We start from the raw sequence: 26,996 nt of genomic DNA on the forward strand, positions 1-26,996 counted from the left end.
ACATGTGGTGGTTTGAAGTGTATATATCCCAGAAAAACACGTTCTTAAATCCAATTCACTCCCGTGGGTAGGAACCCATTCCAAGTAGGACCTGTGGATGACGTTACTCGAGTTAAGGTGTGTGGCCCAGCCCAATCAGGACGGGCTGTAATCCTATCACTGGAATTCTTTATAAAAGAACAAATTCAGACATGACAGGGGAAAAAAAGACACAGGAGGCAAGAGGCTGAACCCAGAAGAGAAGGGAGAGACCAGAAGACACTGCCTGCGCCTTGCCACGTGACAAGCCAAAGACCCCAGGGTCACCAGAATTGTCACAGTCTTGAGGGAGAAAGCCTCACGCTGATTTGGACTTTCTTTTAGCTTTAAAACCGTAAGCTAACAAATCCCCACTGTTTAAGTCTACCCATTTCATGGTATTTGCTGGAGTAGCCTAGTAAACGAAAACATGCATAGTTACTTTTTCACGTTAGCTAATATCTTTTATTGTCAGACCTTCTTTGAGCCAACAAGCATGATCTCACAGGGCTGTCCACAGGGATAAGGCAGACTTCTTTCTTTTTGGGCAGACTTGGTTGGGTCAAGTCTTTACAACGTTTCCATATAAAAATAAAAGTCCAAGACCAGTTTCTTCTTCTGGTCATAAATGCTGATTTATCAACAGGTGCTTGGTTCAGACCACCTTATAAAATCAGGATAAAACAGTTGCGCGTTTTATTAAAGCCTCACTGTTCAATGTCAGGGTCCTTTAAACAAGTTTGCTCACATATTCCACCTTCCAGGGCTGCAGCACCTTTCCCTCCTGGTCAACATGGTCACATTTTAATCTACCTGGAGCGATTCAAGCCTCAACCATCAAAGAAACCTTTTTTTTTTTTTTTAGACTTAAAATCTTTTAGAAACTAAAGACTCCAACACGACTTCATATTGTTCCAGGAACAGGACTGGAGACCTGTGTTAAGAAGTGGTTTATAAATACCATTATCTCGGAGACTGCATATCTGTGTATAATACAGCAGACACAGAATGCAGACTTGCTACATGTAAAATAAAAATTGAGGATGAGTTTCTTTTTTTTTCAAAGTACAGCAAAGACAGGAAAATCTAGGATTCTGGTCTGTTCATAAAACCACCTTATAAAGTAACAATTGATGACTATAACTCTGAACTATTAAAATATACAGACAGACTGTTTACACCATTGCACATCCTTTTTCCCTTTGCTTTTAATGCTCATGAGACCCAGATTAAAGGGATGAGTTTATGGAGTACACGCACACGCGGGCAAGCACATATACTTAAAAGATGAAACGAAGAAAGAAGTTAATACACGTCCGTGAGGAAGGCTGCCAGCAGCACTCCAGCTCAAATACACGGTCCCCTTTGCGCTCCCTGTCCCTCCTCCCCCTCCCTCACCTTCCCTGAAACATGGGAAATCAGGCTGGGAGGTTAGTGCACAACTGATGGCCAAACACCCCCCTTTCCAAGCTCTGAAAGTTTCCCACAAAGGGGGAGGGGTGCATTTCCTTTCAGTAGCACAGTTAAGGTCGATTAGTGTTGGTTCCACAAGTTAAGGCACTTCTGGCTGCCTCGGCAGCAGCGTGAGTTTGTTTGCTTTTCCTCTTTCTTTTTTAAGGCATGTGTCATCTCAGAGTATTAAAGCTTTGGAAATTGTGCAGACTGTTAAAGTTGACAGCTAATATGTGATTGCTGAAGTTGATAGGGCGAAGGGTGTCCTGGAGACATCTCCCCCAGCGACGAGGGGCTTCGGGGGAGCCCGGGCAGCTCAGCACTTCGCTCGGCACGCTGGAGCCCGCTGAGGCCAGGAGGGGCGTGTTCAGCTACAAGAGACACCTCAGCTCCCTGCCGTCTTCACCTGGAGCTGCCCTGGCTGCTCGCGGACCGCGAGGTGCTGTAGCGCTTCTTGACGATCATGCTGATGTAGGCTTTCATGAGCTTGGCCACGTCCACCACCTGCCGGGGGGACAGAAGCAGCTCAGGACCCGGCCCGTCACCCAGACCCTCCCTGCCCAGCACGGGCAGGCCAGTGCCGCCCCCGACACCAAAGCCAGCAGCTCTCACTGTCAAGCCCTAGGCTCAAGGTCTGAATTAAGCCCAGAGTTGAGCTGCTCTGGCCTATTCCCAGGCAAGAAGGGGACTCATGGCTTTTCCAAATACCGGGTGCACCACCTGCTGGGTCTTCCCCACAAAACTAACAACCTTGCTTGCTATAAATTGTCAGACTGCATGTTTAAAAAAAAAAAAGCAATTAGCCAAAAACGGAGGACAGTAAAGTCTGTTGGTATCATCTGGGCTGGGAGGATAAGCCAACTAAAGATAATGCTACATGAGAGTCCATAATCACGTTTAAAGACCAGATCAGGTGATTCTAATCTACTCCCCGTGCTGCAGCTGGAGAAGGGAACTGAGGTGCTGACAGGCTGCGACCTGCCCCGATGCCCAGCTATGATCTGCTCCAGCCCAGACTTCTCCTGCAGGGGACCGTCTCCCCTTAGCCCCCTCCAACGGAGCTCCCCCTGTCACCCTGGGGCGTGTCCTTCCTCACCGTGGCCTGGGTTCTCTATGGGCATCCTAACTGGCCTTGCTTTCCCTGCCCTCTTTCTTCCCTTCCCGTCCCACTCTGGTTCACTATGTTAAACCACCAACATGATGTCATGCACCAAAGATCCCAATCGTCTGCTGGATTCGATCACGTCCCACAGGCTGGTGCTGACCCTCCAGTCAAGGCCCCCCAGTCTCTTTTCCATCCCACAGGACATTTCTGAGTCACCTTCATCTACACTACTGCCCACCACCCACCACCTGAGCGCCTTCCTCATCTCCTTTCTATTACCTGACGACAGCCACATGGGACCCTGTGAGTCAGTCTAACTCCCCACCTTTGATTGCCAACAGCTCTTTTTGGGGGGCACCATAGCCTTCTTGTATTATTATTACTTTCTAAGCTTTGGAACTGTTGCTGTCCAAAAGAGGTATCTTTTTATAATTCTGTGGTTTAGAATTAGCTTTCCTAGGGATGGACAAGCCCCCTGCACTCTACTGCTCCAGGCACCCCTAGAGCCGAGTCCCACCGTTTCCACTGCCTGCCACAATCGTCCAGCAATGCTCACAAGGTTTTATTGGCAAATGATATATTTCTTCTTGGACCTCTATATAATTCCCCTTTCCACACCCTTCTTCCAGGGCAAAGATCCCCTGATCCAACGGAACATATTTCTCTGTTGCAAAAGCAAACAGAAGGATCACTGGGTCTTGCTGTACAGGGAACCTGTAGCTGGGAAGGAACCCCATTCTATATTGGCACATGTCCTCATGTGGAATATGTGAATAAAACGATCTGGCCAAAGGCATCAGGAAATGGGATGTCATCTTTCTATTCTGAAAAGGCCATAAATGAGAGGATGCCCTTGGCGTGCTTCTTACCTCACTGGTTTCAAAGAGCAGCTCCCTCTCATCGACCACAATCTTGTACGTGTTTGCCAGCGGTGCCCCAAATGAGAGGATGTGTTCATACTGGAAGACTTCCAAGGGCCTCCCCTCCCCACGTTTGTAGACCGAGACAGCGTCTGCACTGACACCTAGCCAGAGTTCTTGGGGGAAGCCGCCTTCCTTGCACTGGTGGGCGAGAGTCAGTACAGAGGTTAAAACATTTAGTTAGTGGAAGACAGCCTTCGAGCCATGTACTCTGCATAGACATGTATTCATACTTGGGGGTAGGGGTGGGAATTGAAATATCAGAAACAGCCTGTTTTTGATTACTGATTGGTTCTGATGGGTTGGGAACATTTGGAAAACCCAACTGACTCTCCACTGCCCACCCCTGTCAATTTACTCATCATCTGAATTAGCTAAATGGAAGTGACCTGATGTGTACACTCCACTCTGTCCACGTGACTTGATGAAGATTCCCCAGAGAGCCAGGCAGCCCGAGCTCAGCCTGCTTCTCTCTCTCTAGTCCAGCCTCAAATCCTTTTTAGATGATCATTCTTCCAATGTCAAGTCTAGAAGCACAGAGGAAAATTCTCCCAATTCCTTGGCACTAAGGAGTTTTGGCTCTTTCTGCAAAACTTGACTCTTAAGCAGAAGCACCAATGGCCTTCTGTGGATGGGATATAACACACATAAACCAAAGGAAAAAACCCAAAACTCTGATGTAGGGTATAATAACACAGGGTGAGCTGAGCCAGTAGAAACAGGGGGAAGATAAATTAGTGACCCTGAAAATAAGGTACATTGGACAAAGCATCTGATTTGTACTTAAAAACAGCAGTAACTGAACCAACCAACCAAAGACAGAATCCAATGAAAAGCAATGAATATATCTTGGAATATATAAGCACTATTTTGATCTGTAAAGAAGCTCATTTAAAGGACATCAAATAACATGCTGAATTATTCCTATCATAGGAAAAATGGAAGTTAATCTACACCAGGGGCTGGCAAACATTGTCTGTAAAGGACCAGGGAGTAGCTATATTAGGTTTTGTGGACCATAAAGTATCTGTCACAATTACTCAACTCTGCTGTTTTAGCAGGAAATCTATGGCTGATAATATGTAAACAAATGATCACGGCTGTGTTCTAATAAAACTCCATCAACAAAAACAGGTGGCGGGTAGGATTTAGGGTCACAGTTTGTTTACCCCTGTTCTAGACCATCAGTAAGATTTTCTTTCAATAAATTCAGTACTGGGTTGGTACTAACGGCCAAATTGCTATTATGAAATAGAAATTCTTCCCTTTAAACAGATGGTCAAGGCAAAAAACAAAAATGTAAAATGTAAGTACATCCCGAATTTCTAATGTGAGTAAAGCCTTCTAAAATACGTATTTTTTACATGCAGATTTTTCACTAGAACTTTTTTTTTTTAATTGGCCCTATAGCTTCATAAGAAAGAGTAGGGAGACCTATTTAAGAGTAGTAACAGAGTGGAGAGGTTATCTTGGAGGTTATTCTTATGCATTATATGGATATCACCTTTTTAGTTAAGGTGTAATGGAGAGGCTGGAGGGAACTGCCTGAAAATGCAGAGCTGTGTTCCAGTAGCCATGTTTCTTGAAGATGATTATATAATGACACAGCTTTCACAATGTGACCGCGATTGTGAAAACCTTGTGTCTGATGCTCCTTTTATCTACAGTATGGATAGATGAGTAAAAAATGTGGACTAAAATAAATAAATAATAGGGGGACCAAATGTCAAAACAAATAGACTGAAATGCTGGTGTTCAGGGAGGGGTCAAAGGTATGGTGTGTATGAAGTTTTTACTTTTTATTTCTTTTTCTGGATTGATGCAAATGCTCTGAGAGGTGATCGTGGTGATGAATATACAACTATGTGATGATATTGTGAGTTACTGATTATATACTGAGAATGGAATGATCATATAATAAGAATGCTTGTATGTTGCTATGGTTAAAAAAAAAAAGAGTAAATAGATGATATCTTAATTTTTCATCCATTCCTAATATTATGGAAGCATTTACTATAAGGGAAGACTTTGGGAGAGGTGGGCGGTGTGTTACCACCAGTAAAAATCCGAAGGCCCTAACAAAGGGGCGGGGGGGAACACTCAGTGCACCAGATTATCCCATGCGGGCACCGGGCGGGCTGCAGGGCCCCAGGTTCCACCCGCAGCGTGCTGGCGCCTCCCACCCACCCACCCACCCCTAGGGCAGCCAGTTCTCACCTCCACGTCGAACAGCGTCGACCCGTACCCGGGCCACTCCTTGACCAAGGCCATGTACTTGCTCATGGCCTGTTCCTGGTTCATTCCCTGAAACTTCTTCCACTTGTCGATGATGCTGGCACGAGCGGAGGAGACTTCCTCCTTGACCCACATGTCCAGCATCTGTTCTTCCTCCACTTTCTGCCGCAGGGCGGACCCTGTCCGGAAGCTCCTTCGCAGCGTACCCTCCAGGAAGCTCGTCCGCCTCTTCTCCAGCCGCTCACAGGGGGTGAAGCTCTTGGTGGCTTGGCTGATGCGGGCCCTGAGCCTCTGCAGGGAGTAAACCTCTTCGAGCGGTGGGACCGCGGCGTGCAGAGAATAATCCCCCTGCAGGTACTGGAGCCGCAGGGCGGCAAGCACCTGGAGGTTTTCTTCCGGGGCTGGATAGTGGCCGTGGATAACTGCTTCATGCGCCTGGAAAGGAGGCGGTCAACAGCTTATGGTCAGGGTGTCAGGGCTCGCTCCCTCACTCCTCCAGGATTTTGCTCAAGGCCCCCTTCCTTGGCCACCCTGCTTAAAATCATCCCCTAACTCCCTTAGCTGCTTTAAATTTCTCCCCAGCACTGATAGCATTTAACACACACCATAGAGAGTCAATTCTCATTATTTGCAGTGGTTATATTCTATAAGTCACCGGTATTAATGAAAACTGAAGCCTTGGTTCTAGGGGAAATTCAGGGTAAGGTTCCTACAGGTCTCCAGTCATGTTTTCATATCAACTGATCAATATATAATTTTGTTTATGTGTGTTTCTGTTTAAAGACATCTTATTTAATAAAACAGTTGATTCATTAACATTGAACTCATTGCCAATAGCACTGTAACTCATGCCCAAAGGAAGCTTATTTAACATAGGTATTTTTTATTTTGCAAGGCACAGCAAAGTCTTCTTACACACCGGAGCACTAGATAACACTTCAGCACTACACTGATGGGCCATCTTGCAAAATCACCCACAAAAAGCACAGACACTAGAAAACTGTGACACTAAATATACCGTGAAAGGTTATCTGTTTACAGTATGAAAAGTGAATCAAGAAGGCAGAACATTACCTTGACTGACATCTGGGAATGTCCATGCCAGGTAAATCAAACTGATTGGGAAAAAGTGCCCCTAGTATTGATTTGGTGCCAGTGGGTCAATATGCAAATAGAGAATCCACAAATAATGAGGATCGACTGTATTGGATTCCTTGTCTTTCCCTCACACAACAACAGTTCCTGGCCCAGGAGTTAAAATAAAATGCACAGAAGAGTCATTCTGCAAGTGACTCAAAGGGCAGCCCACCCTGCCCTGCCGAGGACTCTGTCCCTGAACACGCTGTCTTAGGACTGGCAGATAATTTACATGGTAGAGTAAGACTTCACCCCTGCTCACCAGAACCTGTTTCTCAAAGTTCCTTTTACCTGCTCAAACATAAATGCAAATTCCACGCTGTCTTTTGGCACGTTATCTGTGTCCAGGAAGCAGTAAAGTTTGAAGTAGAATTTCCACAGCAGGTCACCCACTTCTGATGTGGCTGCCAGCCTATAGCAGAGGACAAGACAGACTGAGAAACAAGGGATAGACCAGGGGGAACCCACCTGGAGCTGACTTTATAGGCGGATTTTCCCTGATGATACAGACTTTCAGTCCCTGTTCACTATCAGAGGGGAAAACATGCTTTCAGCCTGCTTCTGCTTTAAGAAAACAAATAGGCGGCCTTCATTAAACTGTGCTGACAAGTATTTTCTGAGCATTCCGGTCCAATTAGTATCTGATGAGCCTTATGGTGACTCCATAGGAAGAAAAGAAACATAGGTTATTTTTTTCAATGTCTTTATCAGCCATCAAATAATATTTACAATATTAAGACGTATGATTTTATATTTATAAAAATTGAGATGAACACTATTGTATGGGGCTGTGTTCATAAACAAGTTGGATTATTTTCTTGTGCTACTGAGGTGATATGAGAGTTACAGGTCAAATATTGTAGGGCCAGGAGATACAAAACATAGATTGAAGAGCTTCTAAGTTGGCTCAAGCCTATTAGCCTAGTTTCAAAGCTAATGACATGTGAAAGCCTAAGAATCAGGAAATCCCAAGGCAATGATTACAGCAGGAACTGAGAGAAAAGACAGGAGTATAGGAACAATCAATGACAAGATGAATCATAGGAGACCATGGGTTTTCTGGGGATCGAGGAAAAGAAATTGGCAGCACGGGAGGGATCTGAAAAATTAAATATGCTTTAACCCAAGTAAAATAAACACTCAAATACACAAGGAAGCCGAAAATGCAACGGAAGTTGGAATTCTCAACCCTCAGTCTTATATTCATTTACTTAATATGGTGGCACTTTAGGGAGAAGAAACTTACTTTTCAAACTTTGCTAAAACATCGGCCACGATGGTGCGGCTTTCGATGGCTTTATCGACAGTGCCATTGTACTCAAACAGGGCAAACATGTTTCTGCTGTCCTCCATGGCGAGACCTCTGATCAGCTTCTCCACCACCTGAAAGATACATTAAGGCTTCCATAGTGCTGGAAGCTGCGGTCCTAAAACGTAGCTCTACAAAGTGGCTTCATCTGAACACAGAGAGGGAGCTGCTGGCACAAGTAAGGGTCAAAGCAAGTTCCTAAAACTGTCATGTGTGGTCACCCTGGAATTTCCAAGCACTGCTTTTCCCTTGCCCCACCAAAAATCAGTTTTAGCTCTTCCTTGCTAAAAAGAACAGCACCGGGAGAGGGAGGCGCCAGGCCAATCTCCTATAAACCCACCCTAGTAAGAAAAGTGTATGAAAGCCGAAGCCTGGTCTTATCTGATGCATTTTTCAATTTCAAGAAATAATAGTGTCTTCAAATGATGTTTCTTCTACACAAGGAGCCTCTTGAGTTTGACTGCACTACTTCTTTTTGCCAGTGTATTTTATAATACTTAGTTTAAATGAAAAAAGGAAAAGGAAGCAGGCTTATCTGACAAAACATTCTAGATTTTCACGTGGTGAACAGAAACAGCTCGTGACAAAGGCAAAAGGAACCCCTGTGACAGCTGGTACATCAAGGCAGGTCTGCTGCCTGCACCACACTCAACTGCTTCTCAAATTAGCAAAATAAGGTCCCAAATTTGGCCCATGTTGATCTTTTGGGTTTGCACTCATCTTCAATGCCTGTTTTTCTTTTGACATGTGGTTGCAGGTTACTTTGAGTTCCACATTTACTGAGCAGCTGCACTATGTAAATCAAGACAGCGCGTTAAGCAGGGGTGGGGGTGGGGGGGTGGGGGGAGTCAGCGCTCCAGAGACGGTGGTGCAGCCGCAGCCCTCACCTCCCCAGCTGTGGTGTGGGAGTTGACGGTGATCTTGCAGGAGCCTCCGCCGTGACAGTACACTGTGGATGTCATTTCCTGCCTTTGGATCAGAGCTTCTATCTCGTCCCGGGAAGGCACAAACTCTCGGCATTTGGTTTTCTTGAGAGATTCGTAGATGAAGAGGGCATATTTTTCCATCTCAGTTCCTGGAAACTGTTCCCGGATCCTAGGAAACAAACACTAACTCTTAATCACTGGCCTGAGGACTGCTGGCTGCTGGGGGGCTGGACGGTTCCGCAGACCAGTGTGGTGATGAGCAGCCCCAACATGGTGACTTCCTGCAGGGCCCACCTCACCCCCTGCAGGTTCAGTTTAAATATAAAAAATTTAAAAACTAAAGAGCAGCCATCTGACTTGGGGTACTTTTGTTGCCAGCTCACCTCTGCACCCCTTATTTAAAAAAAAAAAATCATAAACTATATTTTGAGAGCAGTTTCAGTTTACTGAAAAATGCACACGACGTAGAGCTCCCAGATACCTCCAAACCCCAAGCCCAACGCAAGGTTTGCCCTATTAGTCACATCTTGCATTAGTGGGACACTGGTAACAACTGTTCAACAGTTACTGATACACTGCTATTCAGTAGTCCAGAGTTTATCTTAGGGTTCACCCTGTGTCGCACCGTTCTGCAGGCTTTGGCAAATAAGGAATGTGTTATGCATCACGGTGGTGTCACATAAAAGAGTCTGCCCTCAACATACGTTGTGTCTGCAACTCTTTTAATTCTTGAAAGAGCCATGTCTCTTCTGGTCGTATGAAAACCGCTTCTCTGCAGTTAATCAAAATCTGCATCGGACTGCTTCCACCTTGTGATCTGGAGCAAATCCCCAAGTTATGTTTGTTTCCTATTTATATACACACAGCAGTGGTGGTTACATTTATCTAATGCCCTACAGGCCGACAAGAAGGTGACTTGAAAAAGCCTTGTGTGGCTGAGACCAAAAGGACATGTGCACCCCACGGAGTGTCCAGTGACCTAAGGGTCAGTTGGCAGCCTCTGGCCACACGAGGTGCCCTCCGGCCAAGGCCTCTGGGTCTGAACTATGATCTGCACATGGGCGGCTCTCACCTGCCCGGCCGCTTACCTTTTCAGGTGGAATTTGAGATACTTGAGGATCCCGCGGCTGGGCAGGAAGGTGCAGCTGAGGCACGTCAGGATCTGCCAGCTGTACAGGTTGCCCGCGCTGCCGGGATGGGGCACTCTGTTAGTCTGCTTGATGAGCTGGCAGTACAGCTCATCTCGCAGGGGTCGGAGGTCATGCCCCGTCTGCAGAATGCCCTGGATTATGGGGATAGGGTCAGACATGGATTCCAGCTGCTGGAGGGAATTGAAGATCTTGATGGCCTCATCCTGCAAGGTTGTATAGCCTTTGTCTTTGAGCACTAGGAAAAGCAAAGCAACACGAAAGTCACAAAAGGGGCCAGGAGAGAGGAAGTGATGGGAAAGCAGCTTCTATAGGAGGGGGCGGGCATACCTCATTACCTATATATTTGAATCATTGGAGCAGAGCTGTAGAAACAGAGGGGGGTAAGCTACATTGCTTTGTTATATAACTAAACTGCTGCATTGAACAGAAAGTTGCTTATAAGCTGGTCTCCCGCCAAACACATTCTGTGTTTTGGGGGGTTGCAAAACTCTTTAGAATCTGGTTTTCTAGAATAATAATGGCTACTTTGAATTTAAGAAGAGAGCCAGCATTTTTGGAAACACCCCCCCCCACTTAAAAAACAAATGTTATTGTGATAACATATATATAAAATAAAATTTCCCACTTAGTGTATAAGTAAGTCATTGACATTAATTACGTTCAAAATGTTGAGCTATCATCACCACCATCCATTAAGAAAACTTTTTTTCATATCTCAAACAGAAATTCTGTATCAATTAAGTCAATTCCCCACACCCTCTACCCCAGGCCCCTGGTGATATCTCATCTAATGTCTGCTATTCTGCTTATTCTAGGCATTTCACAGAAGTGGAATTATACAGTATCTGTCCTTTTGTGTCTGGCTTCTCTCACTCAGCATAATGCCTCCAAGGTTCATCCATGCTGTTGCATGTATCAAACTTCAGTCCTTTTTTGGTTGAATAATACTGCACTGTATGTCTCAATCACATTTTGTTTACTTATTGGTCCATTTGGATCCTTATGTTGCTTCTACCCCACGGCAACTGTGAATAACGCTGCAATGAACACTGGCGTGCAAGCATCTGAGTCCCTTGTTTTCACTTCCTTGGGAAACACATCAAGGAATGGAACTGCTGGGTCATATAGTACTTCTGTTTAACTTTTTGACAACTACTCAACTCTGACTACTGTTTAAATCTCTTCTTTTTGTTCCTGAATTCTTCAGCATCACTACACCCAAAATCCCTGTTTTAGGACTGAATCTGAGCATATTTTACAATTTCTCATTCTTTATGGCTAAAACAGTCTTGAGTTAAAGCAAATGCTAACATGTTAGAGCTTAGAGTTTAGAGGGGAAAGTTGGCCTCAGAGGGGCCCGGGTAGAATTCTGAACTTACGGTTGAGGTTTATGTCTCCGTAGGGGAGGGGCAGGAGCGGCGAGTGCAGGGGGTGATGGGTGTACCGCAGGATGGGGTTCCGCTTGTAAATCTGCTCCACCACGTCGGCGTTCAGGCAGTTCTCCTGCAAAATAAGGCAGCCGTTGCCAAACGAAGTTCATCGTAAAAATCATATAGCCGGGGGTGCAAGGGTGGTTCAGTGGCGGAATGCTGGCCTGCCCTTCAGGGGCCCTGGCTTTAATTCTTGGTCCATGCACCTCCCCCAAAACAAACAAATGACAAAAATTCAACAAATGGTGCTGCAATAAGGGGATACTTACATGGAAAAAGAATGAAATGTGACCCCCGCCATACAGTATACAAAAACAACAACAACAACAACAAAAAACACACATCCGTTGTAAGCCATTGATTGTATAGTTTGGATGGACCATTTGGTGCATGCAGCTATCTCAATAAAAATACATTTAAAAAAAATACAGGGCAAAAGACTTGAACACACTTGACAAAGCAGATGTCCAAATGACTAATAAATACATAAATAGGCAAACAAAACAAAACAAACATATCCGAGGAAGAAAATCATTTGTATCTTCCTAAATAAGAATATTTTTCTAAAGTCAAAAACATCCATGAACCCCATGTATTTCACACACTAATATGCCCACAACCAGGAGAATCATCACCAAAATACATTTTTTCTTACATAGCTCATTCTCTTTGATTTGTATCTGTTTTCCCACATCGTTTAAAAAGTTTTCTCCCTGGAGATTATACACACACACACACACACATATACTTAAAAAAATTACTTTAAACTTCTCTTGCTAATCATTTAGCCATTGATCATTTAGTCAAATCATGTTTTCTTTACTTAGCATTTATTTTAAGCATATGTTTTGCTAGTTCTTGAACTGTTCTTTTGAATTCTCCCTTTACCGGAAAACTATATAGAAAAATATGTTAATAAAACTAATTACAATCAAAATGTGCCTGCCAAACCAAAACAACAATGGGAGTGACTCTTAAGGAAATGTTCCAGGGTTCTAGCAATCTGGGTAGACTGCTCCTCAGCCACCTGCCACTTTCCCTTTCACTCTTGAAATCAGGCACACCACTCACAGAATTTCTATCACGTAAAATTCTAGCTCCTAAAAATGTTAATTTGGGCAAAACCCAAGGTTATTTTCAGAACTTTAATGAATCACTCTTTGGAACAATTTCGTTTCCATTGTGAAACTTTTTCAATTAACACCAAATCAAAAGGCAGAAAATATACTTTAAAGTAATTTTTTGCTTAAAAATGTTTGGATAGACTTAGTTACGGTGACTTCTCTGAATTTCTTAACTAGCACTGCTTCATATCTAGAAAACTCCATTTATTCTTTTAATGTCTAAATTAAAATTCATTGGGAAATGTAAGAATCAATAAGGTAAGAAATAGTTTTGAAAGCGAAGTTTGACCAATATGTGTTTTTTTATATTTTCTCAAAAGGAAGCTTCAAAACAAAAATTACAATGATTTCTTTTAAGGTTAGAGAGCAGATTATTAGGATATTTCCTGAGTTCCATGGAAAGCTTTGCAGTGTCTTGGAGAATAAGAGTTTTGCTGAAATTTACCTCCAAATTTCCAGAAAATATATCACTAGAATCAAGAGGTAGACTTGAATTTTGTGGGAAACTATATACTGCTGATAGATTAGACCCTTTTTTCCCACCTCATAAAAGCAGAATTTACTTATACTCTGGGACCTAATTAGCTAATTTCCTTCGATGTGCTGTAGAAAAATAACTGTCTCATATTTATGTATTTATTCACTATCACTACCAGCTTTTCTGTGACATCTCTGGCTCTTCCCACTGTATTTATAATCTGCTTGCATGGAGAACGCGGAAGGAGAGCAGTAAAGATTAATTCTCTTGACCTGGTCCTGCCCAGGAACCAACTAGCTATATGAGCAAGGCAACCAGAATTCTGTCTCTGTGTCCAGGCTGGGAAATGGTGCAATAATCCTGGCTCACAGCTGACATTTAACCACTGATTGAGTCATTCACTGAACATACAATAACTGAGCAATTCATCTTTTTAAAGAAGAAATTATAACGTAACATGAGCAATGCTGGGTCAGAGACTTGGGAGCTTCTGGAAGTTTGGAGGCACCTGATAGGGATCCCAAGTTTTCTAGACCAGTCTGGACTCCCTGGGAACCCACTTGCGCGCTGGCTCACACAGTAAGAACAGCACTACTAGGCTCCTCCCAGTAAGTCCCTAACCCAGGGACAAAGTAGAACCCATGGCAAAGCAGATGTCCCTAACAGAGATCACACCACATCCCTAAGCTCAGGAAGCCCTATATTCCCTACTGCAGACTGCGCCCTCCTGCCTGAAGAGTCTAGCAACCAGGTTTGCCTCATGGGCCACATCTAATACCATTCTGGGGAGAAAATATTTTAGCATCCAGTTTTACCTCAAATCTCACAATTTTATTCCTAAAAGCATGGACACTCAAACACAAAGTTAACCAAGAGGTCATTTTGATCAAAAGCGAAAAGCAGAGCTTGACCAATGGTCTCGCCACTCCAAAGGTGAGAAAAGTAACCACCATGTGTGCTCAGCTCCATCTTACCTTGATATCTTGAATCAGCTGCTGGGTGGGGGTGTCGATAGGGGCCTTGGTGTCGGTCACGTTTTGGATGGCACTGGACCACCTGGTGGCCTCGTTGAGCAGTTTGGTGTAGAGCCGATAACAGTGCTTGCGGCCATACACAGTGACGTTCCAGTAGCCTGCGAAGGCAGTGGATGTACATTAATGCTCACCTCTGGGACCAGAGTTCTAGAAACTGCATTGTCAGATGGCTCTCTCTTCTCCACCTTCAGATGACTTCATTAGGTATTTAATTCAATGAATACTTAAAACTCCTACATGTGCCTTGGCCTGGGCTTGCGTTCTAGCGGTCAACAAAACACGTGATTCTGCTCTGTGGAGTTTGTAGTTGAAATGACAAATACTAACACGAAAATAGCAGAAATAAATGCATAAAGATAAACTGTAACATCTCTTCTGAAAGAAAGAACAGATGTCAGCTAACATCCCTCTGAAGGCTCTGGAACAAAAATAGAAACTATTTTCTCAGACTAAATTTTTATTTCCTGTTTCTTCTTTTCCTTAGCACCACACCCACCCCAAAGAAAACACTTGTTCTGATCACTCTGTGCTTAGAAAGAAGCGCTTTGAACTATCACCGTTCAATGTGATACGAGTGAAGTAACTTTATTTAAAAAGCACAAAACTGCAGCTAGGAACAAAAATCACAATATTCTAGTAACGTTTTTATGGCACCAAAAAAGAAAAGATCAAGAAGCTTCTATGTTTGGCTTTTAGTCTACTAGATTAAGTTCACTGCCAACTGGGATTTATCTTTTTGAGGCTGCATGTGGCTCTCATGGTAAATGATGAAAATATGGGCACAGAGAAATGAAGATTTCTCAGAAGATAATCTTGGTTTACACTTTATTGTCCTGACGATAACACTCTTCCTACAACTCAATAAATCAAGACCATTTTACTATGCTTTAAATACTAAGTGTTCATAAAGTTAACCACCAACAGCCTCAAGATAAAGCTCAAGAAGAGAGCTTCTTTTCAGGGGGTCGGGGGGAAGCATATACTCTAGCTCATTCCTTTGAGTTAAGCAAGCCCAGGTCTTTTCTGATTTGATATTCAGAGTTTCAGGCCCCGCTGGTCAGGGGCAAGCTGTACTTGTTACCTGTCTCTTTGAATATCTTCTCGTCTGGGGGGACGACCGAGCAGAGGCTATTGAGGACGAGAGTGCCCAATTTCAGTGCGTTCTTCTCTGAGCTCTTGTAATAGTCCAAGGAATTGTGGGTGAGCACAAACCACCGTTTCTTCAATTTCAATGAAGACATCTTCGGACTGTTTTTCACTTCTTTGTGCAGCCAACCTTGAAGGAACGATTACAGAAAGTAAAAATTGAAAACTATGATGAGAGGCCACAGGTATCAGGCAATAATTTGCATGATGCTTTTAATTCAATCACATTATTTGCCGGAAATTACCATGATCATTTCTAATGGGATTATTTTTTTAAAATTTCAAGTCAAAAGTATTCAGAAGACGATTCAATATAAAAATGCTGCAGAAAACTCCCCAAATGAGAGCAAGTCTCTGTGAAAAAGACAGTTTAAGCATCACCAAGACAGTTACCTCTCACAATAAATTCCTGGCCCTCCACTCTGGTGTCTCCCTTGGATCTCTGGAGCAGCGTGATCCAGTGGTGCATCTCCTCCGGTGTGTCCGCATTGCAATGAAGGACGCGGTTGGCCGTTATGATCACAAATGAATTGGGTCTGAGCAAGAGGGCAAGAAAGAAGCAAAGCCTCTTAGCTCTACTCTCAGCCACCTCTGCTTAAACCTCTTGGATTAAGCAACACTCCCCCCCACCCCCCGGCTTTACAGGTCCTGGGAAGAAATGTTGCTGTGCTATTTGCATTTGATATTAAGGCAGATATCACTCATTTCTACAGGATTTATTTTATGCATCATTAATCTTTAAATCTGGAGCAACACTTTCCAAACGACCTGGAAGGAAAAATATTTCTTCATGCAAAACGTTCCAGATGAATCTCAGTTCCAGAAGAACTAAATAAGTGACCACAGGGGAAAATTTTTTTTTTGGATGCCTCTCCAAAATAAGTTTCTTTCTGCCTCTGTACACTGCCTGGCATGATATTTCTGCGGATTAATAATGAAGTGTCAGACACCAATAACAGAAGAGGATCAGTGAACTGGTGTAGAAGGAACATCTTATATACTTGATTATGCCTGGTTACCAAATGCCACCTGGGTCAATGTTTTCAAAGCAATTGAAAAGGGTGCATTTCTCTGTTATATAAGAATGGAAATTTATATGACTGCTGAATCATTATACTGACATTTCTTTTAGTCTCCAGTATCTTAGAGCAGCTAAAATAAAAACCTAAAATTACGGAATTGCAACACATACCAAACTCTGAAATCTGTCCTACAACTAACTGTTGCAATGCACTTTGAAATTTATTGCTTTTTTGTATATAGGTCATTTTTCATAAAAAAGAAAAAAAGTCAATTGTGAAGATAAATGCACAGCTACACGCTGATATTGTGACCCACTGATTGTACACTTTGGATGACTACATGGTGTGTGAATATATAATATATATCAATAATAAATAAATAAAAAGTATTACCAAAAAAAAAAAAAAAAAAACCCACAAGGCAAAATCCTAAGCCAAATGCTGCAGGCAACTGTTGGCAGCACAAAGGGCCCGTGGCTGCCAAGCTCCTACACCCACAGTGGGTGACGAAGACTGCAGGACTTCTGCCGAGGACAGAATATTTTGGTTGTCAGTCTGGATTTAATCATATTGACCTTCTAAAGCTATCTTGTGGGGGCAGATGTTAATTTTCATTCTGATTCTGGTCTTACAGCAACTTTTCTTAAGTTCTGCTGTAGACAGACACAGAATTCACAAGCAGCAACGATAAAAAGAGACGATGAAGACAAAGCTTGGAATCAAAGACTCCTAAGCCCCTCTCCGGAGATGATGTGTCTTTGAAGAACAAAACATGAGGCTATGGGGAAGGAGAAATATCAAGGAAAATAAACAGTTGTGGCTTAAGTTAATACTCTGTACATACGTCTCCATGAAAATTCTTTCTTCATCATGTTTCTTAAAGGTAGCCTAATAACCCTCCTCTATGGTGGAATGCTATTTCCTACTCAGGTACTTTCTCCCTGAACCAATTCCAAAGTTGTCTATATCTCCAAATGGAGAATATTCCTCATGCTTTTTGTTTTTAATAATATGATTTTCTAAAGTAGGTTTCCACTGCTTCCCCCAGCATGCCAACGATATCCAGAGAGCAAGATTTCCTGAAGCTGTAAAACTGGGTATTAAAAGGAATGGATGGCCGGGGTTGAGAAGGCAGGAGCCTACAGGGCACGGCCATTCAGGCCAATAAGGAGGAAAGTGGTTCAGGAGCAGAGATCTGAAGATGCTGGCAGGTGAGGAGTTACTTTGTCAAGAGCCACATCTGTGCTCACCTGTCAGGGCTGTCAGAGGCGCACACTGAATCTATCAGTCCCACATCCAAAGTACCCTGGGAAGGAGCAAAAGTAGGTAAAGTTTAGAGAATCATTCAAGGATGGAACGTGCATTATAGTTAGGACCTTAAATTAAAACTCCCCAAAGCAACAGACAAAAGAAAACGGTTCCCTCCCCACCTCCCTAAAACATCAGCTAGTTCTATCCCCTTATCCCATATTATCCACAGCCCCTTCCAACTTGAAAAAGTTACAATGTGCATAGCCCAAATATCCCTAAAGAGGGGGAGAAAGATCAAAGGTGATGGTGGAGTTATACCAATATATATGGTGGAGAAGGTAGGGTTTAACAAATGAGTATGATTGCTCAATCATTATATTGATGTTTCTTTTAGTTTCCAGAATCTTAGAGCAGCTTGAAGTAAAAACCTCAACTTGTGGAACTGTAACCCATACTAAACTCTGAAATCTGTCCTACAACTAATTGCTGCAATGGGCTTAGAATTTATTGCTTTTTTGTGTATATGCTATTTTTCACAAAAAAGAAAAAAACATATTTCTTCTAGCCTTCAACGCTTAGGTGCTGCTAGAAGGAAAAATCTGAAATGGTGGAATGGTAACCCATAACAAACTTTGAAATCTGTTCTGTAACTATTTGTTGAAGTGTTCTGAAAATCATTGCTTTTCCTTTCTTTTCTTTGTATATATGTGATATTTAACAAAAACCGTTAAAAAAAAAAAGAGGTTCCCTCTTTGTCAACTGCAGAATAACCGTTATCTAAGAAAGGTCCACTTCACTTAGCATGTACACACAACCTCTAGCCAGGACTGTAGAATGAATCTACAGTTCATTCATTCAAAACAAACAAAAAAAGAAAACAACTATGTAGTAATCTTTCCCTTTTGCTCTTAAGAGATTATCAGTGTGGTTCATTTGTGCACTTCTTTCAACAGTACAGATGTTATGATTTAAACTCTAACCATCTTTCATTAATTTTCACATTTATTCTTCAAAAAAATTTTGAGTTTTTCTTACGTGGAAATGAAATCTTATTTCTAAAAAAAATACCATCTCATGATCCTCTCTCTGTATGTGTTCTATGTTTCTGGGATAAAGACGACATAGGATCTAGAATTGACCAAGCCCTTTGAAGAAAACAGGGAAATGTGCTTCTAAGATTCCATAAAAATTGGGATTTCTTTTTGGAGGGAGGAGGTGGGAAAATTGAGAATTTACTACTACTTAGAACCTTCTATAAGTAATTCTGTATTTCTCCATGATATTTAACTCAAATGCTCTTTTATCTTCTTGAATTATTGTACTTTCACTTAAAAGGAAAAAAAAAGGATTATCCGGAGATTCCCAGCCCTGCCTCCTTCTTCACCATTGCTTCCCCGCTGCCCCCCCTGGCAGAGGTTCCCTCACCACGGCGTTCTGTGGGTTTGCCTGCTCGTCGTGCATCTCCAGGATCTCCTGGTCTGTGGACGCGTGGACTTGACTCAGCACACTGAACCACTGGCTGAAAGAAGGAGAAAGCAACTGTCAAGGAAAAGGCAACCTGTGGATTAGCAGCAGTCCCCACCTTCTTTGTGAAAATACTATTTCTCCGAGCATCTTTGCTTTCTGTCTACCTTTCATGGGCAAATATGGATCGCATACTTCCAATGAGCAGAGTTAGAAGCAGCAGCCAAAGAACTTGTATATATCAAGCATTCCAATTTTAGGTCAATGGAAAACATTTTTTCCTTTAGGTCCATGGACTTTTACAGAAATGTAAGGATGACGATATCTTGATCAAAGACAATGTATCTAACCTAGAGGACATATGGTGGCTTTATTTATTTATTTATTTTTTGCAAGGGCAGGCACCGGGAATCGAATCAAGGACTCCAGCTTGGCAGGCGAGAACTCTGCCACTGAGCCATGATCCCACTGCCCCATACAGGTGACTTTTTAAAGAAGGTAACTTTAAAGGAAAGGAGGCCAAAAAAGATTAGAGTACCACCTTGGAATAGCCACTTGGTGCCTGCTTTTCCCACTCATTCCCAGGATGGAGTTTCTAACTACTGGTATGTAATACCAGAAGAGTGTTAGAAATCTAAAATAATTGCCTGAAGTAGAATGTGGAAAATTATTTTGACCAGAGAACTCTTCTATTTTCATTTCAACATTAGTGTTCTTACTTTCAGCCTTATCAGAATCAGAATATAAGGGAAAACAAGCCAACCCCCGAGAAACAACTAGAAATACAACACATGGTTGAGGAAAATGCCCATGAATACAACATCATCCACCCATCCTCTTTTCAACCAATCTTTATTAATTACCTACAGAATATAAGATGTACCAAATATGAGTTATTAGGATGCCTCTTAGAGGGGGTATAAGACATATGTACAAACTCTGACTAAATAAGGTATTTTTCCGAGACATGCATACTGTTCAAGAAAAACAGGTGACCTGGGTGATCAGAGGAAAAAATACTCAGTATGCAGTGAGGTACTTAAGTGAAAAAATAGTATCCATATTTAAAAGCAAAACCGTATTTCTAGCAAAGCACTAACATCTAATTATCTCCTATGATTCCTGAAGAAGAAAAATGTAATCGAGCACTTGAAAAATACCCAACACATACAGACTCTCAGGAAGACCAAGGAAAACATCTTAATATGATTTTATTCCAGTAGCTCTGGTGAACCAAAAGGCAAGACTTCAGTTACTGCTTTATTAAGCTCAAAAATATTCCAAATCAAACATGGGAAAACACATACATTCAAGATGTAGGCCTATGTGATCACACAAGCAAAGGAATAAAATTCACTGTTCTTTCAATCATTATAGATGATACCCTCGATAAATTTTCCATCCCAAATCAAGTGGAACTTGGAATCTGAAAAGAATTTTAAAAAATGTCCACCACTGGTCAGGGAAAAGCTTCTCAGAAAAAATATTCTGAATGTTAAAATAAGCAGATTCTTTATAGCATAAGCAGACAGGAGAGCTGCCAAACGATGGACCTATAATTTGGCTGAGAAGTGGGCTGTTCCCTTGACTGCAAAAAAACCACGTGGTTCCTAGGAGCCCCAGATGGAATGATGGAATGATGGGCCTATAATTTCATGTTTGCTTGTTTTTCTAGCTTGCAGTATAATTTATGGCTCCAACCAGGGTTTCAGTTTGCTCCCATGGGAAGAAATATTTCGTGGTGCTTTGCCCTCAGTGCTGCTACCATGGCATTGTAGCAATTCAGAGACATTTCAAAGGGCAAGTGGTAGCAAGAAGCCCTGAGAACATACTGCCCTCACTAGCAGGTTCTAGCAACTTCTGCGCTGAGAAGTGGTGAATATGGGTCAGAGGATTTCACCCTCATACATTCGAAGATGATCTCTGGCATTGCTCAGAGGGATTACAGCCACTTACAAAGAGTCACAAAGTGGCAGGAATAGATGCCCTCTTTATAATATTTATTCAATGACCCTAAGATGGGCAATAAACACCAGTTCTCCATAATCTTATGTTACATCTCCTTAGCTCTCTTTAAAAATGGAAGATGGATCTGAGGTCAAGAAATGTCAGGAAACTTGTCATGGCCAATGTCCTCTGAGCTCAGTGAAAAGTCTATATAAATTTAAGCTTCTTAAAAAACTGTACAAAGCTTACTACTCCCATTCAATAGAACTGAGCTTGTGCTACCTTACACATTTTAACATTCTTTTCTCTGTACCTCCGTCTCCTTATCTGTAAAATGCAGCTAATAGTAATACCTCCCTCATGGGCCTGTTGTGTGTGTTAAATCAATTAATTTATTTAGAACACTGACTAGAATATGGAAGGTTCTACGTGTTAACCCTCTCTGCTACCTTACTGCATTCTTCCATATAAAGCCTTTTAAAACTACACACGCCTTAGCACTATCCTTATTCAGGCAGCTACTGGTGAATAGGCCTGCTCTGCTGATCCTTAAGCAAATACAAGCTGTTCAATTTCATAGCTCAGAAGCTATGAAATAGCAGGACCGGTAAGGTTTATCCAGGCTGCTAGCGACAACGGCCTGCGCCAAGACAGTGAGGGGTCTGGGTCAAGGCATTTGGAGCTGGAGATCCTGAACCGTGTGCTCTCCTCAGACCCATGTCCCCATAAGACTCCCCAAGGGACAAGGACACAAATCTCTGCAGACTCTCAGTTTTTCACTCATCTTAATAGAAAAACCCAACCAGAAATCAATTAGGACCTTTTCTAAGCCAGCAGGATCCACAATCACTATCCGTGCAGAGCCCAAGTTTGGGCGTGTGTGCAGATGCTGTTGGATGGAAGATGCCATCCCTCACCTGGCATCTTCTGGGGACTCCGCGATCAGGTGGAAGGTCCTATCGGCCATAATGATGTCGATGCCATTCTCTTTGCTGGTGTTATCTATGATTTCTCTGCGAGGGAACAAAAGCAACAGGCACACATCAGAGCCCAGAACTCTTAATAATAACTCAGAAAAGCAATTTCATGAAACTAACAGCTGAACTGGAAACTGCAACTGAACACTGCTTTCTCACTCTGGGCCTTGTGTTTTTCTTTCAGAACTGATGACAATTCCCGTGGCCTCTAGGGGGAGCCAGGCTCCTCTCTGTGCCAGAGAGGGGTGATTTCCTTGACTTTCCTAGGGAGGGCGGGGGACTCTTCCTTTTCATACTGACCCACCCAGTTGCCTGGCCTGCTCAGGTCCTACAGAGGTTTGGGGCAGGAGTCCCTGGTCCTGCCTGCAACTTTCTTTGTCTTCTCTCATGGATCCACAGCAGAAACCCATAGGTGACCTAGTCTGGTGCGAGCTTTCTCCCCAGTTCACCACAGCTTTCCGTTGTGGTTCAAAGCCTGCGCTGAAGTCTCTGACTTACTCTGCCTGATTCACGCACATTACTTCCATTAGGGACTCTGGGGAGAATGGCAGGCCTTGGGTGTGCCTGGATGCCCAGGCTGAGACCACTCAACCTCAACCCAACATTCCCTAACCACCCTAGAAGTTCCAAAAGGTGACTGGGTTGGCAAAATCAGGATAAAACACAGCAGAGGTCAGGATCGGACCTGTGACTGTAATATGTTTGATGGACAAGGAAGGGTCTTGGGGATACAGCCAACTTCCCTTGAAACCAGCAGTAGAGCAAGTGTTCACAGCAAAACGATTATTTTACATCAACAAAATTAGAACATTCTACCCAGCCAGAAAATAGAAATACTGTGCAACTGTAAAGCCAGAATAATTAAAAACAGATGCAATAAGAAAAATGAATAAACAAACAAGTAATTCACAGTGACACCTGTGAGTCCTTCTTGGAGAGGAAGGTGAGAAGTAACCCTGACAGGGAGAAAGGGCTGGCACCAGAGCTTCTTGAGCATGACACTATTCCCAAGGAAAACTGTCCAGACCACGTCATCTTGGACAAGCCACTTCGCCACCCAGGCAGCCAGCTAGCGCATGCACAATAAGGGGGTGCAGGGAATACCTCTTGATCTAACTTGAAGGCTGTTGTTCTGAACCCCAGGTAACCATTAAGAATCCTAGGAAATTTTCAGAAAACACAGGCAGGGTCTGGGTCTCCCTCAGTTCAGTGGAATAATAATAATAATAAATGTCTGGGGGATTTGTATTATATAAAGCTTCCCTCGGGACGGGAGGAATGGAGCCATGATATATTATTGTCAGGGAGGTGAAAAATGCAGCTTGATCCTAGTTCCGAACTCCTCCACAAAGCCTTAAGTTCAAAGTAATAAAGCAAGCATTCAGGCAGTCCTCTGTTTCTAGAGCCTGAATCTTATGAAGAGGTAAGGGACATCTTGTCATACCAGAAAGCAGGGAAGCTACCACAAGCTACGAGTGATATGCCAAAAAGACCCAGGAGTCAACGTAAAGAAGCTGCTCCAGGCCAAAGACCGAACCAATCTGAGCATACCAGGAACAGTTACAATGGCTAGAAACCCACTAATTAGCTAAAAGTCATGAGCTCATAATGGTACCTGGGAAAATACATCAACCTAAATCGTCATCCCAAGAGTATGTAAAGGAAACCAACACATTTTTCTGGAAACTGGGAAAGAATCAAGGATTTAATCTACTTTTTCTGTGTAAAATGTACCACAGGATAACCACTTAACTGATTGGGAGAAGTTTCTCTTTATAGAAATAGTCCAGCTAATAAGTGAGTATCATTATTTTGGAACACTGATGAATGAACGGATCTAGTCAATAATTATCAATTGCTACTAATAGTACTGGCCATTATATTGATAGAAATACACACTACCACCTCCTAATATAAGTATTCTTACCAAGAAAGCAAACCTGAATCAGACTGCCCTCTAATCTGCCATTTCACAGGAAATAGAAGGGGGGAGGGGGAAGATCATATTCAATCACACAACAGTATGCAATCAACAAAGTTTGGGTTGTGGGAAACTGCACAGAATAAATGACCCAGCATTGTCAACAAGAGATAGTAAAGTTTAAAAAAAAAGATGGTGGGGGAATCGATACATTGAAAAGAGACTGAGGAGATCTATCAACCAATTACACATTATAGGCCACATTAAGGTTTAAATTTGAAGGTATAAAATATAACCCAGACCAACAAGAACACTTTGCCACCTCCACTTATAAGACAATAGGAAAAATTTGAACAATGACTGCACTTGGTACGTTATTAGGAGTTAATGTTAAATTTTAAAGCATGGTAACGATACCATGATTATGTACTAAAAAAAGTCTTTATCTTTAGATATATACTAAAATACACACAGATGAAATTATATATCAGGGACTTGCTTTAAAATAATGTTGTAGGGAACAGAGTGGGATGGGGCAAGAGATGAAATGATGTTGATCATGAGCTGCTAACTGTTGAAAGCTCAGCAACGAGTACACCAGGGTTTCATTATATTCTTCCATCTAGTCTCGTGTATGACTGACATTCTCTACAACAGAAAGTTAACTAAAAATACAAAATGAAAAAAAAAGTTCATGTGATGAAACCTGTAAAATATGACAGCAATGGCTGAACAAGGGTGTACTGGTCTGAATTTGTTGTGCACCTCAGAAAAGTTCTTTAATCCTCATTCAGTGTTGCTGGGTGAGAGTTTTTTGACTGTTTCCATGGAGATGTGATCCACCAATTGTGGATAGTAATTTTTGGTTAGATGGTTTCCCTGGAGCTGTGTCTACACGTTCAAGGTGGGGTTGTTTACTGGACCCTTTAGAGAGGGAACTATTTTGAAAAAAGCTTCAGAGCCACCAGAACCAACAGAGCCAAGGAGAAGCTGTTGAAGAAGCCTGGAGAGAAAGCTAGCAGACATTGCCATGTGCCTTTCCAGCTGAGAGAGAAAGCCCGAACATCATCAGCCCTCTTGAACCAAGGTATCTTTTCCTAGATGCCTTAGCTTAGATATTTTTATAGCCTTGTTTTTAATTTGGACATTTTCATGGCCTTAGAATTGTAAACTTGCAACTTAATAAACTGCCCCTTTCAAAAAGCCATCCATTTCTGGTATGTTGCACTCCAGCAGCTTGTAATCTAGAACAAAGGGCTAACATTTCCATAATTCCGGGTAATTCTTTGAAGCATTTAGAGAATAGGGTTTTATTAAGCAGCACAGAGTGAGCTGTAAGTGCCACATGTTGGTGAAATTCAACACCATCACTTCCTATCAGCCTCCTAGCATTTGCATTCCCTGTCTAGATGGGGGTGAGAGTGGGAGGTATGTAGGGGAATGGAGGACTGTGAATTAAAGGAGGGACATCAAGATATGTGAGGCTGGGATGGGACAGAGCTGTGCTACACTGTGAAAACTTGTAAGGTTTGGACCAAGTTTCCACAAAGCCACTCTGTTGTGAATCATGGGCTCCTAATGAACTCCAAGAGGTCGCCTGGAAAAGTTCAGTGATACTCTGCTGTCTGCACTCCATTATTTTCCCTTAAAATGAAATGCATAAAAGACTTTCCTCTCCTCATTTAACTTTCCAATGAATAATTTTTTAAAGTTGCTGATGCTGGCTGATTAGAAACATTTCATTTTTCATGTCTGAGGACTTCAGGAATTAACATCTCTCAAAGCTTGTTTTACCAGCTTTCTAAATTCTTGTGGTTGCTCTTGCTCACTATTGAATAGAGCAGTTTTAAGTCATTCCAAAACAGGTTTTCATGTTCAGTATCCAGTTACCTGAGAAAACCAGCTGTCCCCAACATCAATAATTTTCTGCAGATGTTACTTAAGTTTCAACAAAAATAACAGGTGCTTTGGTTCAATAAAGGGGTGGCAAGAAAAGAGGGCGCATTATTCAAAGACCAGCTCTGTTCCTCCCATTGCTGGGAAGGGGGATGCCTAGTATAACTAACTAAGGTAGAAAACCGACAATTCATTTTAGAAAAACATCTCCAGATTGAAAGACAGCTCTCAATTTAGCAATCTAATGGCTAATGGTTGGGAGAGAGAGAGAATTGGAAATGTTAACGGTGATTAATGAAAAGACTCTCAACCAACTGTTCAATATTCATCTAACTATCCCTGCCCACAGCAATATATTTCAAATTATATTATATGTTAATTATATGTCCAACTGGTCAACCTTTGCTGTATAAATGCAAACCAAATGTCTGAATGTAACCACAAATAGTGAACTCTTAACAGATTAAAACTTGTTTCCGCAGTTTCCTAATTCAATCCACTGAACCTGTATTACTAGGACTTACCAACACCTATTAGAGTATAACCTACTGCACCATATGATAAGAGCTGGCATATGATAGCTCTGTTAACGACTGGCAGAATTGAGCCCCAAAGAACCACCCAGGTGGCCACACATCCAGATTGGTCTACATACTTTGCTGTCCGGACTTCCAAGGTGCCCTTGAGCTTCTCCTCGCTGTCATTTTCAAAGTACATCAGCTTGGACTGCCGGAGGACAAACCAGCGCCTCTTCCAGTTTCTCCGGGACAGCGTGGAGGAGCCCCCCCCTTTTTTGTGGAGCCAGCCTTGTTTAAGCGCCTCCTGCTTAGAGCGGAACCACAGGAAGGTTTCGTCCTTGAGGACACACCAGCGACGTTTCCAGGCGTTCATTAAGCCACCTGTTCTCCCAAGATTGGGTGAGGAAGATTTAGGAATGTCAGTCAAACCAGACAACACCATCAGCAGACGAGCTTAAGGTTTAGCCTATCTCGAATTCTGCCCCAACTGTAATGGCCTGAGAATGCCTCCTATGCAGCAGGACCCTGCTGCTGT

General features: G+C 42.6%; 1 protein-coding gene across 1 annotated transcript in view; it reads right to left on the minus strand.

Moving 5' to 3' along the window:
* Window positions 1–456: 456 nt before the first annotated feature.
* The window catches only part of MYO10 (myosin X), a 232,699-nt gene continuing 206,159 nt past the window's right edge, over window positions 457–26,996 (minus strand). Inside the window, exons 27-41 of the mRNA XM_077116886.1 lie at window positions 26,599–26,842; window positions 22,067–22,162; window positions 19,164–19,257; window positions 17,738–17,793; window positions 15,859–16,001; window positions 15,401–15,595; window positions 14,260–14,417; window positions 11,633–11,756; window positions 10,191–10,488; window positions 9,064–9,271; window positions 8,114–8,250; window positions 7,159–7,279; window positions 5,713–6,165; window positions 3,445–3,636; window positions 457–1,974 (exon numbers count right to left, since the gene is read on the minus strand). Coding sequence (XP_076973001.1) covers window positions 1,873–1,974; window positions 3,445–3,636; window positions 5,713–6,165; window positions 7,159–7,279; window positions 8,114–8,250; window positions 9,064–9,271; window positions 10,191–10,488; window positions 11,633–11,756; window positions 14,260–14,417; window positions 15,401–15,595; window positions 15,859–16,001; window positions 17,738–17,793; window positions 19,164–19,257; window positions 22,067–22,162; window positions 26,599–26,842 — 2,621 coding nt within the window. The 3' untranslated portion in view covers window positions 457–1,872. The remainder of the gene's footprint in view (window positions 1,975–3,444; window positions 3,637–5,712; window positions 6,166–7,158; window positions 7,280–8,113; window positions 8,251–9,063; window positions 9,272–10,190; window positions 10,489–11,632; window positions 11,757–14,259; window positions 14,418–15,400; window positions 15,596–15,858; window positions 16,002–17,737; window positions 17,794–19,163; window positions 19,258–22,066; window positions 22,163–26,598; window positions 26,843–26,996) is intronic.

The sequence above is a fragment of the Tamandua tetradactyla genome, chromosome 9 (assembly GCF_023851605.1).
Source record: "Tamandua tetradactyla isolate mTamTet1 chromosome 9, mTamTet1.pri, whole genome shotgun sequence".
NCBI classification, from domain to species: domain Eukaryota; kingdom Metazoa; phylum Chordata; class Mammalia; order Pilosa; family Myrmecophagidae; genus Tamandua; species Tamandua tetradactyla.